Source organism: Vanacampus margaritifer, chromosome 14 (assembly GCF_051991255.1).
Source record: "Vanacampus margaritifer isolate UIUO_Vmar chromosome 14, RoL_Vmar_1.0, whole genome shotgun sequence".
NCBI classification, from domain to species: domain Eukaryota; kingdom Metazoa; phylum Chordata; class Actinopteri; order Syngnathiformes; family Syngnathidae; genus Vanacampus; species Vanacampus margaritifer.
This window is the reverse complement of record NC_135445.1, coordinates 7,028,695-7,045,848: the sequence shown is the minus strand read 5'-3', so window position 1 is coordinate 7,045,848 and position 17,154 is coordinate 7,028,695. Positions and strand designations below refer to the sequence as shown.

The 17,154-nt window shown below is 38.0% G+C and overlaps 1 protein-coding gene across 3 annotated transcripts in view; it reads right to left on the bottom strand.

Annotated features, from left to right (window-relative positions):
- Positions 1 to 16,608, bottom strand: part of sfswap (splicing factor SWAP) — a 36,400-nt gene extending 19,792 nt beyond the window's left edge. For 2 of the 3 annotated variants that reach the window (XM_077542233.1, XM_077542235.1), the window contains exons 1-11: positions 16,256 to 16,608; positions 14,980 to 15,143; positions 11,954 to 12,085; positions 11,178 to 11,257; positions 10,078 to 10,303; positions 9,883 to 9,983; positions 9,211 to 9,361; positions 4,063 to 4,312; positions 3,733 to 3,891; positions 3,500 to 3,593; positions 354 to 414 (exon numbers count right to left, since the gene is read on the bottom strand). In XM_077542233.1, the coding sequence (XP_077398359.1) occupies positions 354 to 414; positions 3,500 to 3,593; positions 3,733 to 3,891; positions 4,063 to 4,312; positions 9,211 to 9,361; positions 9,883 to 9,983; positions 10,078 to 10,303; positions 11,178 to 11,257; positions 11,954 to 12,085; positions 14,980 to 15,143; positions 16,256 to 16,452 (1,615 nt within the window). In that variant the 5' untranslated portion in view covers positions 16,453 to 16,608. The remainder of the gene's footprint in view (positions 1 to 353; positions 415 to 3,499; positions 3,594 to 3,732; positions 3,892 to 4,062; positions 4,313 to 9,210; positions 9,362 to 9,882; positions 9,984 to 10,077; positions 10,304 to 11,177; positions 11,258 to 11,953; positions 12,086 to 14,979; positions 15,144 to 16,255) is intronic. The other variant, XM_077542234.1, reaches the window with a different exon arrangement.
- Between the last annotated feature and the right edge of the window lie 546 nt (positions 16,609 to 17,154).

Sequence of the window (17,154 nt, the reverse complement as noted above, 5' to 3'; positions counted from 1 at the left end):
AAGTAAAGCTGTATTCACACAAGAAGGAAACTTCATATAAGACCTTAATGGTTCCTATGTAGGGTTGGTCATTCTCTTTTTATTATCATCAGCACTGCAGCTATTCATATTTGCTGGCCTGCTAACGTGGCCTGTTGCCTGTTGATAGCCTTCGTGAAATACGGTCTTCATTTGCAACACGCATCAAGTTTTGGCCGACTCCAGATATTTTTACCCTGATACTACTAACAAAACAAAACAAAAACACCAACTGTATACCAACTGACTTATGGAAATACAAAAAAAACAAAACAAAACAATGAGCACAATCCTACCTACACAGGTAGAAATGGTAACAAGGAAATAGCAAATACCTTTGTTTGTTTTGGAATCACTGCCAGACTCATCCAAATGGAGATTCTCACCTTCACCCATCTAAATACGGGACATGAGAAGAGTCGTAATTACAAAATTGTTTTACAATTTTCATAATGGGTAAGAATGTGGCAGATCTCAAATGTGACTAAACAAATGGCTGCATAGTAACCTGTTGATTCTCCATTTTCACGATGACAAGTAGGAAACAGTTAAACCCCAATATGCAAAACTCTGTATTTTTAAAGAAATATCTGCAAGTGTTTACATTTTTAGGCGATCACTTCTAATCATTAAGGAAATCACAATGTCCATCCCATCACTGGTGTGATATTTTAGGTGTTATAAGCTTGACATTCTATGTCATTGAGGGTTTAATTCAATGTGGCAATGCCTGCCTTGTAACTTTACTTTATTAAAATATTTTTAACTGAAACTTTTTTTCAAAGCCGCCACCTGCATCTTGGGTTCCAGAAGAGTTACACAAGGCCTGCAATCCTCTAATGTAAGTGCAAGCTGCATTTTATTATTAGAAGTTTTTCCCTCAAGTAGGGCAGGATGTTTTTTTTCCCAGTTTACTGAAAGTCAGAGCATATTTTAAGATATTCAATTTCATCACAAGAACACTGACTACACACACCAAATCAGCAGCAGCACAAGATACATTTCAAGTAAATTAAACATTTGCCCCTCCCCCCCTTAATTAAAAAGTACTTAAAAACACCTGCCCGAATGTGGTGATACCTGCAGTCAAATGCACACCACCCAACCTTGTTTACTGACAGAATAACAAAGCAGCTACATCCTGACTTCTGTCATAATGGATCACACTCCTTTGCACTCAGACAAGCTAATGAATTAGATTAATCAAAAGCAAATGGCGCCATAGAAAAACTTTTATTCGCTCCTACTCTTCTTCCCCACCACAAGATTAACACACGCATAATGAACACTGCAAAGGTGATGTGCTCCTGATGAGCAATATAGAATAAACAGCAGGGAGGTGGGGGATGTGTAGGTCGCTTGGCTTGAAGGCATGAACACTCATCTTGGCTGAGGGCTGAGACTTTTCTGTGTCTAGTACCAACTAAAGTAGGCAACAAGCCAGCCTGTTTTTAAGTCATTTCTAATAAATATTAACTGGAATTACATTTTTATTCTAAATGAGGAAATACAACTAATGTGATACTATGCTGGTTGCAGAAAACATTTCTCATTTTGCTCATTTGCACACAATCTAACAAATTCTGAATAATACATTTTTTCAATTCAAATAGGTCTTTGGGATTTTAAGCGTTTTAAGGATGGTCTTCCTTAATTGTAATAAATTGCAAAACATCTTTGAAGACAACCTTGCTCATCTAATGTCGAGAAATTTGTCAACGCACTACAAGGTTATTTTAGTTAACGAAAAAACTAACTAAAATTAAAAAAATAATTTCGTTAACAAAATAAAATAAAAACTAAAATGCTTTAAAAAAACGAAAACTAACTGAAACTACATTTTATGTTTACAAAACTAACTATAATTATAGCGAAAATGTCCTTCATTTTAGTATTTGGTAATTCATTGAATACATGAGCCTTTGGGGATAATTTTAAATGTGATTTTAAGTATATCTATTTCAATATTAATCGAAATAAAGACGTTTACAAGTGTGTCACACTGAAGTGATGTTTTTATTTTACCATCGTGTTTATTAAAAAATTGTGCACAATAATACACATAAAAATAAAAAAACTAATACTGAAACTAAATAAAACTAAACAAAATCTAAGCATTAAAATTTTTTTTTTTTAAAAATAACAACCACCCTGAAAACTAATTAAAACTAACTAAATTTAGGTAACAAAACCATAATAACCCTGATGCACTATGCGATTATTCTGAAGCAAGATCGGCTTAGAACAGCTGATAATTCATAACTAGGGAGAGAAAAAAAACTTTTCATGCATATACTCTTTAAAATGCTTATCTTGTATGTTAGTCACAGCGGTCAGTAGAGAGACAGGGCGGACAGACAACCACCAACCACAGATATTTTTCCCCCACAAACATGATTTATGTCGAGGAAAAGAAATGAATTAAAGATTCGGACTGCTTGAGAGAAATTGCCTCCAGTCTGGTGAGTGGCAGGGGTTGCAAGATAGTTCAAAACATGACTCAGCATCCCCTACCATGTTTGCTATACAAAATAATTGCCTGTTGCAGCCTCTGGGAAGTTTAGTGTGTATGTGAGGTCGTTAGGGAGGGGGTCTTGTTGATTGTACTTGGACTTTTAATGCTGGTGAGAAATTGGCTGCTCTGCTTTCAAGTGCACAAATGGTAAATCCCAGGCCGTCTGGGTTTGTGTATAGAGGAGTTGAACAGAAGTGTAGGCCCTTCTGTGCACATGTGGAATTGTAGACAGATTGTTTGGATTGTGGATCTGAATGCGTAACAGATATTTTTGAGTTTTACCACAAAGTAGAGTTCATGCGTAGTTCATTCTTCTGATACCAAATATGCATTTCGGTTATGATGTTCACCCAATGTTTCCTCACAGCGGAGACAACCGTATAAAAATACCTCGCTCACAAAGACATTTTCAGAAATAGGCAGATAGCTAACGATTAACTTGCCTGTTTGATTTCTCGCTTTGTGGGTGGGCAGAAACACGAGAGATCAAATAATTTGCATACAAACATAAGAAATTACATTCTCCATAATATGTCCCCATTTACAATAACTCCACCTAGTACGGATCTGTCAAAGAGAGAGGAGAAAACAAAATACCCACCCGTTTGCAATGTATTATCTGCAAACAAACAGATAAACAAATATGGTCTTCAGTATTGTTTTCTTGACTTATGTTCACAGTTGGGACTTGTTCGAGGTCTTTCTGGTTGTGCCAATCTAGTTTTGTTTTGTTTAGATGCAATTTTAGCATCCCCCCCCCCCCCAACCAGTATCTATCACAATATCAAGAATGACTTGAGATAGACATAACTGAAGTGTGGAACTTGTGACACACAATAAAGATACATGCATTGTAGGCAGCTATGTGAGGGCAGGATTGCTCAGTGGTTTGAAACAGCTGAAAATGGTACTTCCTTGTCAAATCGTACACCAAAGACAAGCAGTCACGTATAAAGCTTATAATACCTCTGGCAAGCTTTTTCCTTCTTTCTGCATGAAGTAATTCTTCTTATACTCATAATAGGTGTTGTACTGATGCCAAGACTGCAGAAAGTCAAACCTATAGTGGACAGAGTGAAGAACACAATTTCACTGTCTTGAAAAAAAACTAACAGCCAAAGCCAGATGAAGTGCTTTTTCGTTATGAGAAGGGAAAAGCAGTAAAAGCAATAATGTTTACTTGTGGTAAGCACACTCACCGTGGATCATTTTTGGCACGGACACTGGATTCGAATTTGAGCCCGTTCCTGACGACGTACTCTGCCAGCTTGTCGATGACGGCCTGGATGTCCACTGGTGGGGGGATTATAGCGGGTGCTGTCGCCGCCGTGGCGACTGGAACTTCAGCCTTGAAATTGCTTTCAGTAGAAGGGAAAGACGTTCAACAAGTTAAACCCATTAGTGAGCTGCGTACCTTAAGCATATCGTGACTCAATCTAGACACACATTTATATTCAAACCAAGGCCCAATTTATTTATTAGATCATATCATGATTGTTCTGTTCCAGATGCAATCGATCATACTCTACCTGATTCCTGTAATGGCAACAGAAGCGGTGACCTGAGAAGGGTCAACAGTTGGTGATACCATGGCAATGTTTTCCGAGATAGTGGATGTCGCTGAATTTAGAAATGCTCCAGAAGCAGTCGTGGGGGTCAACCCAGATGAGGACACACTGCTATAGTAGGAGCTGGCATCTACTCCTGGGGGAGGTGGGGCTACGCAGTACGTTCCGTCAGGAAGCATGTAATAGCCATAGTACACGGCAGATGCATTTGCTGTAAACAAGGGATGAGTACATGTGAGAAAAGTGGAAGAAAATGCAGCTATGTCGATAGTCAAAAATTCAACTGTCAGCACTGTAACTGTAATGAATGTTTACAAGAACAACAACAAAAACTCATCCATTTCTATGCAGTGCTATAATCTACAACGGCGTATACGGGCCACGTATAAATGTTTTTTTGTTTTTTTTTAGAGGGCGGGGGCAATATCCCGAGAGAGAAAAAAACTCGCAAATTTGCGACTTTGGCCATTTTGCGAGAAAAAAACTCAGAAACTTCCGAGAAATACAAGTAGCGTACTACTCGGATGTTTGTGCCAATACTTTTCCGTCTGGTTTTCAAATAAGGAGATAGTAATGGCTTTAACTATATCATGTTAAAGCATTCACACTTTGAAGCGTTGGATGCTGTCAGCGACAACGACGCCTAGCTTTGCGAAGGTCCACACCCTGAGGATTGAGCATTTAAGTTAATTTGTTAAAATTTGTATATACATTTATGTTTCCAGAGTTATTTACACATTCATACATTCTGGTGTTTTTTTTGTACAAGTAGCTAAGTTGTGTTGAATCTGCTGCTCTCCGTCATTCACTTGTAATTACCTAAAGTATGCTAGCTTCTGATTGGTTAGTGTTTAGTCCACTGATAAAGGATCAGGAAGTGTCTTCGCTTTAGCTGCCGTGTATGACGAGTAAAGTTTAAATAAAAAATGAATCTGTCTCCATCCTGCCTTTTCATTTCGCATTAACCATCAACGAATCCTCACATTAGACTATAGCTACGCTACGTGTATTTCTCGTTAGTTTCAGAGTTTTTTCTCTCACAAATCTACCAAAAGTCAAATTTGACACTGTATAAACTCGCAAATTTTCAAGTTATTTTCACAGAATATTGTCCCCACACCCAAAATTATTTATACTCTAAAAAAATATATATATACATTTATACGTGGCCCTAATACGCTGTCGTAATAATCTGAATTGTTAACCAATTATTTTACATAGAAGGGCTTTCTGTGTCCCTGCATTTATGCATTTTTTTAGTTAGTTAAAGCAATTTAAATCTTGATGAATGGAAATAACCACAAAATATTAGAAGAGACTTCATGAGCCGCAAGTAATATTTTTCACGTCCCAAATTTTTCACTCATTCAGCTCTGATGTAATCGCCAGGAGCAGAAGGTCAATTTGCTCGAATTTTAAAAACAAATTTCACCAAAGGTAATAATGACATAAAAACAATCTGTTCCAGAGTCACTATGTGCCATCCAAGAGTTTGAATCAAACTGCAGCGTCATCTTAAGATTTATAGTTGTTTGGTAGATGGCAGAGAGCATATAAATGGTGTTGAGCGTAATGGAGTCGAGGCGGTCGTGTGAGCAGCTGCATTCAAATTGGTCTCCTGTGAACAACACATCAGTACGCTGCTTGTGTTCAGCCCTCAAGAGTAAAAGCAAAGCAGAGGTGTTCATTATGAGCCTGTGATATTTTCACTATTGCTAAGGCTTGCTTTGTGGGATGCGTTTTATTGTTCATTGTCATGTTTTTTAATAGTTTCACAAATACAGTGAGGAAAATAAGTATTTCACCCCCTGGTGATTTTGTGAGTTTGACCCTTTACAAAGAAAGGAACGGTCTATAATTTTCATGGTAGGTTCATCTTAACAGTGAGTGACAGAATATTTAAAAAAATCCCAGGAAATCACATTATATTAATTTTAAACATTTATTTGTCTTTTATTGAGGAAAATAAGTATTTCACCCCCTACCAACCAGCAAGAATTCTGGCCCCCACAGACCGGTCATGTGACCAGGAGGCACACACATTAGTCCTCTTACTTAATTGGTATTCCTAATTAAGTTCCCGTTACCTGTATAAAAACACACCTGTTCACAGAATCAATCAATGCATCAGATTCCAACCTCTCCACAATGGGCAAGACCAAAGAGCTGTCTAAGGACGTCAGGGACAAGATTGTAGACCTGCACAAGGCTGGAATGGGCTACAAGACCATTAGCAAGCAGCTGGGTGAAAAGGAGTCAACTGTTGGTGCGATAGTTAGAAAATGGAAGACACACCAATTGACCATCAATCTCCCTCGGTCTGGTGCTCCACGCAAGATCTCACCTCGTGGAGTGAACCGGATCATGAGAAAGGTGAGGAAACAACCCAGAACTACACGGCAGGAGCTTGTTGATGATATCAAGGCAGCTGGGACCACAGTCACCAAGATGACCATTGGTAACACACTACGCCGTAATGGATTGAAATCCTGTAGTGCCCGCAAGGTCCCCCTGCTCAAGAAGGCACATGTACAGGCCCGTCTGAAGTTTGCCAATGAGCACCTGGATGATTCAGAGAAGGCTTGGGAGAAAATGCTGTGGTCAGATGAGACTAAAATCGAGCTCTTTGGCATCAACTCGACTCGCCGTGTTTGGAGGGCGAAAAAAGCTGACTTTGACCCCAAGAACACCATCCCCACCGTCAAGCATGGTGGTGGAAACATTATGTTTTGGGGCTGTTTCTCTGCTAAGGGTACAGGACGACTTCACCGGATCGAGGGGAGGATGAATGGGGCCATGTACCGGGAAATCTTGGGTGAGAACCTCCTTCCCTCAGCCAGGATATTGAAAATGGGTCGTGGATGGGTGTTTCAGCATGACAATGACCCAAAACATACAGCAAAGGCAACAAAGGAGTGGCTCAAGAAGAAGCACATCTGCGCAAACTTGGTGACCAACTACAAGAAACGTCTGACCGCTGTGCTTGCCAACAAGGGTTTCTCCACCAAGTACTGAGTCATGTTTTGCTAGGGGGTGAAATACTTATTTTCCTCAATAAAAGACAAATAAATGTTTAAAATTAATATATTGTGATTTCCTGGGATTTTTTTTAATATTCTGTCTCTCACTGTTAAGATGAACCTACCATGAAAATTATACACCGTTCCTTTCTTTGTAAAGGGTCAAACTCACAAAATCACCAGGGGGTGAAATACTTATTTTCCTCACTGTAAATGACGGCCACAAGAACTAATTTATATACAAAAAGGTAAGGAACTGTGACTTAACATGCAAAATGTGCCTCATCACCCTTTTGTTTTCCTGAAGAACGTGAGAATGAGGAGTAAGAGACGGAAATTCATGGTCAGTGTCAAGGAGGGTATGGTGATATTAACACATTAGTCACTAAACTAGTTAACTTTAATGGCAAATCCAATTTTCTCTAATCAGAAAATGGAAAAGCAACACTACGAGACGTCATTAAAAAAAATGTGTGTGTTATTGGTGAGATGAAGACTTTTATGGTGAGGAACAAAAAGGCCAAAAGGGATTTCGGTGATTGTCTGGCCAAATAGATACGGCAAAATGGAATACCTCCTCAGCTTACAGAGTGGCAAATTAATTCACTAAACTTCAAATTGCATGTAAATGCTTAGAAATTCTGTCACCAAATCAGATTTCTAAAAACTGTTCAGAAATCACAAAGGAAATTAGTAAGGATCCAGATTTGAGACTCGCGCGGGCACATCTCAGTACCCTGGTGTCCTAAAGGACTGTTTGATTATAATTGCATGTAAACTCTTTTCTGATGTAAAAAAAGAAGAAAGAAGACAAGGATAAATAGTTTCAAAACCTTTTCCACCATTCATGTGACCCATTATCTGTACAACTTTATAAAAAAAAAAAAAAAAAAAAAAAAAAAAATCTTTTTGAGAGGGGAAGTAAAAAGAAACAATTGAAGCAATATGTGTACACCCTCCTCTAACTAAAGATATGCCCATGTTCAAAATTTAAAAAAAATCAACCAAGGACATAACAACCATAGAAATAAATATTAATAATAAGACTCGCTGTGTGGCGCATGCTTAGAACTGTAATATTTCAACAATTTTCTGCTTGAATACAGAAAACGAAAGACAATCACTGAGCTCAAGAAAGTATTTCTATATTCCAGAAATAGTTCACAACGTGACAAACTTGCATTTTATCTTTTGATAGAATTCTGAGCCAACCACAGACCACAGTGTTTATTCATCATCTCAAAATCCATTCAGGACCTTCGGGTCATAAAAGCAAGTGGAATAAGGCTAGGCTATTAATCAATTTAATTAATAAATTCACATTTACGGCACCGAATGATTTGTTTAACAGCTTCTATAGCTCAAAGTGTGCCGTCACTGATGTGCATTGCACGCATGAAAAACAGCTGCAAACAGTATAGTTGTACACTGAATTGACAAAATCAACATCACTGATCACTGCCTAAGACATGGGGCACATTGACACGGGGCAAAAGCAGGGATTTGCCGACACGTAGTCATGTCTGCCTATACGCGCACAATGCCAGGGTCTGGATTTCCATCCTGAATTTATTTTTATCCAGCACATTTTGTATATCACGATACATATATTGATTTATTGCTTAGCCCTATTGTTGTCCATTAACTCATTCACTGCCATTGACGGCTATTGACGTCAAAAATTCATTTGAACTATTTCTATTAGTTAAACATTTTTTCCCACTTTTGTTAACAAGAGTATGAAAACCTAGATTTTTTTTTTTACTGTACATTTAGAACAGATATCAAATTTAGGATTAATCGTGAGTTAACTATTGAAGTCATGCGGTTAATAAAAGTGGGGAAAAAAATTTAAACTAATAGAAATTGTTCAAATGAATTTTTGACGTCTATAACCGTCAATGGCAGTGAATGAGTTAATATAAAAATTTTAAACATCACTATGAGATGTGATTAATCATACATTTTTGCTTTTATCAGACAAAGTCTCAAAATAGCAGTTAGTACTTTCTCAAGTATATTTTAGGCTAAAATATAGACCAACAGTGGTATTGCTTCAGAAAACAGTGCAAGTTACGGTAATACTCACGGTCAGTTGTGTACTGCGTTACTGCGCTGGTCACTGCAGGGTCTGACACTTCCTGGGCACTAGTTTGTAATGCGGCCAAACCATTTCTTTCCTCCTTGGCTTTACGCACCAATGCTGCAAGGGGATGGTCTGGGTCCATCACTCGAAGTGGCTGCAAAAGGGTCAGTTATAACAGTCAAATTGTCAGCTAAGACACACATTTGACTCTTTCATCAATACCCCTGACTTGAGGGAGACAATGCAATCCACAACCTTTTAACATGAGCTTGAACGTGATTGGTTAATTCTGAACACAGCCAAATTCCCAGTTATGAGAGGGAGAAAACACTTACGCAACCACATGTAACTATGATTATTTTTTCGTCCCTTCTCTGAAAGAGAATTGACTTGCACAGGTTGTGGGTGAGTGGAGAAGGTTTAAAATGATTCATCGTGAACTCATTTTTGGTCATGAAAATCTGGGATTTGACAAAATGATGTGGACTATGTCCACTGTTTGTCTTTAATTGACCAAAATGTTTAAATCGAGTTAAAACAATTTGATCATGCTAAAAATACAAAATAAAGTCAACTAATTCGATTATCAGAATGCCTTTAATTATTTATTTATTTTTAATTACTCAAAATTAAGCGTTTTTATAAAATGTCTCACTTTGTCACATTCATAATTACCTTCATCAGCTCCTCCAGGCGCGAGCATTTTTTAGGTGCAAATAAACTGGGATGAAGGTAGTTTCCATCCCCATCGTCATCTGAATCATCAGAATTGGACTCTGCAGCAAAACAGTGACAAGAATAAAATTGGCATCGCAGTTTGTCCAAAAGTTGAGCTTGCAATGGGTGTTGCTGGGAGACAGTATATCTCACCTTCTGGTTGCTCTTTTTTGTTGGTGGAGGGCAAATTGTACCGACCTTCCTTCATGGCCCTCAGGATGTGTTTGTAATAAGGGTTCAAGTAATGGTCAAAACGAAGAAAATCAAACTGGGAGTTACCAGACTGCTTGGCTTTCAGCACGATCTCAAACTGAGCGCCCTGCTGACATACAAAGGTGGCTGTCCGCTCCATTATGTTATGAGTCTTGATAGTTGCCGGCTAAAAAAAAAAAAAAAAAACATAAGAAAAGTCAAAACAAACTGTTGTATTAAATTCTGAAATTGTCAACCTGCATGAAGAATTATAACTAAAAATCCTTGGGTGGTTGATGTCTATGAAAACCTTGTACTGATATCTCCATTTAATAATGATTTTGAATTTAATATTTTGAGTTCTTTAGTCCCCATAACAATCAGGCTGCACTGGCCGTGACAACAACACTTAATATCAAGGACATAAGCCCTTTTTATCTCCCAGGCATTGCCATGCAAAGCTCATTTTGATCACATAAATTCTAGACACACATGGGGTGGAAATCAGTGGAACAAGAAATGGTCTATCATTAATTCATTATTGTTCCCCATGTGTGCTTTCAATGATTAATCTTTGTCATTACCTCGAGAGCACATAGACATGCAGAAACGTCCGACAAGACACAGATCTCATTGAGACGAAAGCCATAATAAATACAATTAAAGACTCCGGCCAAAAAGATGCCAGGGTCAAACAATGATAGTCAATTATGGTGCTCTGAGCTGCCAAGGATTTTGAGACCTAAAAGGACCCTACATAATCTCATTTGTGAACTTTTGCCAGACGCAAAAATGTGTTATCTCATACTCTTACAGAAATGCTTACGCAATATACAGTAAACCAAAAAACTATGCCTTTCTAAATCCAAAAACAAAGGGCAACATATGACTAAAATACTAATAATAATCAATTATTAATGTGGTTTCAAAACCACGGCAGGATGTGTAAGTTAACTTGAAATTTGTTTTGGAGTCATCCATCCATCTTTTTAGTTACATGGAACTCAATGGCAGGTAATCTATCAATTTTAACAATTGATGGGGTTATAGTTAATACTTACTAGTTCTACATCAGGTGGGATCTCAAGTCCTTCGGGAGCAACAAATGGTTCTTCACTCTCTTCAGGCTCCGCCTCTTCTACTGAAGTTCAAAATGTGATTAGTTCTTGAACATAGGTCACAATCATCCTATATTACAAATTGGCACTATATATTACACCATTTCGACTCTGTAGGGAGATTTCACTGTAATCAAGAGTACACTCAGTAGGATTCTCAAAATTAAGAAAGTTGTAATAATGTAATGTTACATAATGATCTAGAACAGAATGCATTTTATGGATTGAATTTGTGAAACACAACCAAGAATTTTACAATGTAAAAACTATTTATTTTACTGCTTGGCAGCTCATCTAATGGAACTGAAACAGTCCCTAGTTTGCCAATCATCTGTTTTGGTGACCAAAAATCTACTATTTCAACAACAATGGGGCAAGAAGACAGACAATCCTCGTGCAGTGTCTAATGGTAATAATAAATGGAGGAGAATCAGTAAGGGCAACACAACCAACATATGACATGTTTTGACAGATGGCTGTTAATTATACTGGAATTAAGCTTCCGGCGATATGAGACCCTCTCCAATTTACCTGCAATTACTGGTGATGACAATTTGATGCATGTCATTAAAGGTGTGTGCGAATGTCAGACCCCCCCCCCCCCCCCATCATGGGCAATTCAACTTAATAGTGGTCATGTTTTATTTATTTATTTTAGTGTCTTTGTATTTGTTGAGAGGTTAAAGTACACTGAGTACGACAAACTCCTGATTTCTCACCAGTGCGCTTGTTAGCATCCTCTTCCTCTGTGGGCTGGGACGGGTCGTAGTATTCCGCGGTGTACTTGAAGGCCACGGCATTGTAGGTACCTTCATCGGCTAGTGCCTCACTCAGACGTTTGTATTCCTCCTCTGTGGAAAACAACGGCTATGTCAAGAATCATGGGAAATTATATTACAGTTATTTACACTGAACCCATAGAAGTCAAATAGTTCCGAAATTCACAAAGTCCAGAACACCAACAAAAAGACAAAGCATTAAAAACATAATTATCTACTCTACCTAATGTCCCAGGCAATATTATTTTTTCCCCAGTATCTTGGGTAGGCATAACCATTTCATAAGATAAAGCTAAAAAAAGAAAATGGGCACTAATGCTAGAGCAGGGGTGTCCAAATTACATCCTGTTGGAGATTTGTGGCCTGCAGCATATTTGAAAAAGAAAAGGAAACACAACCCGCATCAGAGCATTATGAAGGTGGATTACAGCCACACTGGGGGGAAAAAGAAGAAGAAACAAAAGATTACGAGAAAGACTCTAAATGTCACAAGAAAAAGTTGAAAGGTTAAAGATACTGGGCTACTTTCTTAAGAAAGAAATGAGAAATAAACAATAGTGAATAATCATGACTGGTTTGACCTAAAAATTGTTAAAGACGCAAGGACAAAATTCCCACTAAAACTATCAATATTGCTAACGCTCCAGCATGGTCTCTTTAATGGCCAGATGGGTAATAACCTGAATAAATGGGAGTCAACCTCCCAAATTCAAGGTCAACCCAGTCTTAAGGGATGAACCCATACATATGAGCAAGTGTGACATCAATCGTTAGCAAAGTCATTCTGTCCTGTCAGTTTTGCGCATAAGACACCATATTTCACTCAATATGGTGGCTTATTAATTTAATTAAGTCACTCGGTATGACTTTCAGACGGGTGCTTTGTCATCAAAATATCCTGTTTCATTAGAATGTCAAATTAATCAGATGTGAGAATTCCAGTCAAAAGTGATTCCTACAGAAATTGCTTGTGAGCTGCACTCCAATTTCTTTATTTTTGACTTTCACCCAAAAAAATTAAATTCGTAGAAAACAGAAGCGTTCATGCTAAATTATTTGAAAAGATATGGTCACATATTGAGAACTGTATAGATTTGGGCATTGGAGAAAAACAACAACCCAATTTAGCCTCAATTCAGCACAACAAATAACTGAAATTCCTTGCACACATCATTAGCATGAATATCCAAATCACCATTAGAGAAGAACATCCCCATTATCAGTGGTCTATAATAACTAGAATTGTTTCATTATAGAGAAACAACAGCTGGGCGTGACATCAGGACATTTGCTTAGACAAAACACCATAATGACGACAGCTCCTCATCATACATCTAGAATATATCGACAGTAATGGAACTATTATGGGCACAAATCCAATAAGTCAAAATAACAGTTGCCATGTTGTCATAGAGCATATAAATAACTGATTATATGAGCAATTTAAAATAAAAAAAAAGAGCGAATGTGTTGTCACTAAAGAATTATTAGCAGCAATGCATATTGAGATGGTCTTCTATCACAACTTGAATGGTGCCCAAAAAAAGAAGAGGGGTGCTGACCTTGGGAGAGTGGTAATTATCTGTGGGGATTTTAGCATTAAAGGAGTAGATACATTTATTTGTGGAGGGCCATCTGCTATAATTAAGCCTCACTTCCAACAAGTAGAACTCTTTCATGTCTGCACAAAATCTTTTGCATTGTTAAAATGCAGCTATGGCTATGTATACGATTGGGCAATTCATCCATTTTTAATTTATGTATTTACTATTTTTCCGACTACAAGTCAAACTTTTTTTTTCATAGTTTGGCTGTTCCTGCTACTTTTACTCAGGTACAACTTGGTATTACAACACTGGCATTGGGCCAAAACCTTGTACCTCTAAAATCGTCACTTTTCAGGAGACACCAAAAAATGTTCGTTGCATTGCATCATCAAAGAGAGCAAGCCATTTTCAACACTTTAAATTGGTCAATAATTCGTAAAATTGACACCCACGCACGTGGACCGAACATAATAAAGATTTTGACAAATTACGAAATTTGCTACTTATGAGGCTTCGGCCCAATGCCAGCAATATTAAAATGAGAGCTCAGACTGGCACCGAAAAACCCCTTTCCCTAAACGTGTTGACTTTATTTGGGCCGTTGGCAAATACTTTTGTTGCATTGCTGACGGTGGCCACCTTCTTCAGCATGCTAAAGAATGTGGCTGTAATGCACCAAAAATATTTACTAGAGGTGGCTGTTTATTTTTTACTTTTAGTCATGTATTTATTTATTTAGTTATTAATTTATTTATTTTTTATTTCAGTTTTGGTCCATACTGTCAGGACGAAATGTTATTCAAATGAGGACCGCCCCCTCATTTGAATAACATTTTACATAACATTTGAAGGAAGACCACATTTTCCATGAGGACAAGTGCATTGCGTCGATTTTGAGCTTGCACACATTCAAATTGACTTCTTTGTAACAAATGGGGAAAAGGGGAAGTGATGTAGTCCATTAAGCAGTCAGCATATTTGTAGTTTTTATGTGTGGCGGTGTTCCTACCATCCTCCTCAAAGTTGCTTATTGCCAGTAAAAATAATACACCCCCCCCCCCCAGGCCCTGGCAAAGGTACCATTCAACTAGTTTTAAGTCGATGTTTCATCAGAAGAGTTATGGAAATATTTTATTCAGGTTGAAAAGTTTCTTAGTGCTTAAAGTACCAAGTCGACACAAAAGCTTTTGTGAACGAGTCCTGTTTTGTCGTAACTTCGAGTATAAAGCGCATAGCCTTGTGAACAGAGCCTTGTGTCTAGAAATCTCAATTGAGACTCAATTCAGCTTTACTTTACACAAGAATAAACAGAAGACATAAGGCAAAATACTGTACAAGGTCTAATGAACAACACTCAAAGCAAGTATCATAAATTGATTAACTCATTGTCTATGTAGAGCATAGCGTGTCCATGCCTACCTTGTCTCGCCTCCTCTTCCAACATGTCGGTGTGAAAGGCCAGATATCTTTCTTCGTCGCAGAGTGCCTCGATTCTGGCCTCTTCCTCCGACAGCTGGTAGGATGTGTTCCACGACCCACTGTCATACTCTGAAAGGTCATGTAAGTGACCACGCCCATCATATCTGTTGAATGAAATGACGCATTAGTGAGAAGGAATTTGACAAAAACTTTTATCTACATAGAAGGCCTACTTACCAGGGGCGGGTAGTCTATAACACCCCTAACTAATATACAAAATATTCTGGCAGCCTGCTTAAAGTGAATGTGCTTGGAAAATGCTACAATGTTCCTCTGAAGGCTAACAATATAATTAAAACCAAAAACCATACATCAAAATAAAAGCAACTCCCCTTACCTTACAGGGTTCCCCCTGTAACACTCATCAATACTTCTAAATCTGTAAAGAGAGTTACATTCACACAAACCCGGATACATAAATACCTATCCGTAAGAACGCAAACGGACGACATTTTCCTGGGTTCGTCCCTCTACTTCATCGCTCAGTTGTAGTTTCTTCAGGAAGACAAAGAAATGGGGTGCTGAGGTTGGCTTTCAGGGTTTGTCGGGACCCCTTTAGCCTACCTTGCTGTGGAAAGAACTGGGTTATGTGATTAAGACACACATACAAAAGGCTGTACAGATGAAAAAACTTGGGCCACTGTGGGTCAAGGTGATTCAAAAGAAAGGTTAGAGTGTGTGTTGTGAAAGCCTCGTAGGTAGGACATGCTCATTGACAGGTATTTTAGGTAGAATTTAATTGGGAAAAGAACAAACAAATTAAAACATTCACAGTTTTTACTACATCATAGTCAGCGGAAATATATGCAATAAGAAGTTAACATTTCCAGAGGAATTTCAATTCCACCAAGCCAAATGTTAAGCCCAATTGATAGTAAAACATAAAGAGTTGGATACCAGAAGTAGAATTATTTGTTTGAGACAGGAACAATAAAATAATTGAGGCGTTTACAAGTGAGTGTCATAGGAGCTAGCAAAAAAAAAAAAGGTGGGATTTTCACATCACTATGTTACTCTGGAAATGTCGTTTCCTTTCTTTTAAACGCATTGAAGAACGTCCAAAAACACGATTGCACATGGAGTAAACATTCTCGACAGTTTCAGGCATCCCCGGGCTTCTGCAAGACTAACTCCAACCAGTTCCGTCAACTTTGAAAAAGGCTAACCGATCGGATAGACGGTTAGCATAGTGTTTCGGTTAAAGTGTTCAACCGACCTATCAATCATGATGTTCTTGTCCCCCATCCATGGAATTAGATGCTTTCCACGTTCGTGGTAAAGAGCCCTTTCGTCGTCTCGGAACACTTTACAGGCGTAGCCGAACACCAAAAGGTCGGCGTATTTTTCACTGTCACTAGCTTCTGTCGCCGGTTTGCTGTTCGGGTCCTTCTTTGATGTCCCGCGACGATACATCTCCAAATAAATGTTAAAAATAGGTAATATCTGTATCGAAGTAGTATTTAATGAGAAACAAAGGCTGGCAACGGGTCCAGATGAGAAGCTAATCAGTGTTTCTCGGGCACAAAATGCTAGGTAGCGTCGGTCGCCATGTTGGAAATAAGTAAATGTAGCTTTGTGCCTTGGTCGACACTTTCGTCATATCTTTGAACGCCATATAATGCGAAATAATAATCACATTTGGATTTAAAATATATATATATTTGTAGATTATGTAGTATGATTGGTCAGAAACGACTATTAACCGCACTTTTTTTTTAATGTCCGTTTTTTATATGTGGCAAATGTGCGAGTGGGAAATCACAGGCTGTTCGACTCGACTGTGCGTGTGTGCTGTAACAGAGCTGAACCGTCTGATTATTTTTATTTCCAAGTTGTAAGGATGTCTCTATATACACTACTTCCGTTGAGGTGCATTTGTGCATTCTAAAATTAGTGTTTATTTAATATTCGTTATTGTACAGATTAGTTTAGAATTCTTCACTGCTATATTTACATTGTACAAAGTATATGTACCATATTAGCATGGATTTTGTTTTGTTTTTACATTTAATTTAATGAGTTTAAAAAAAAAAGCCAGAACTTCAACCACACTGCATAAACACACTTCATTTGGACCCAGATCTCAACTATACTTTTACAAACACTTACATTTTG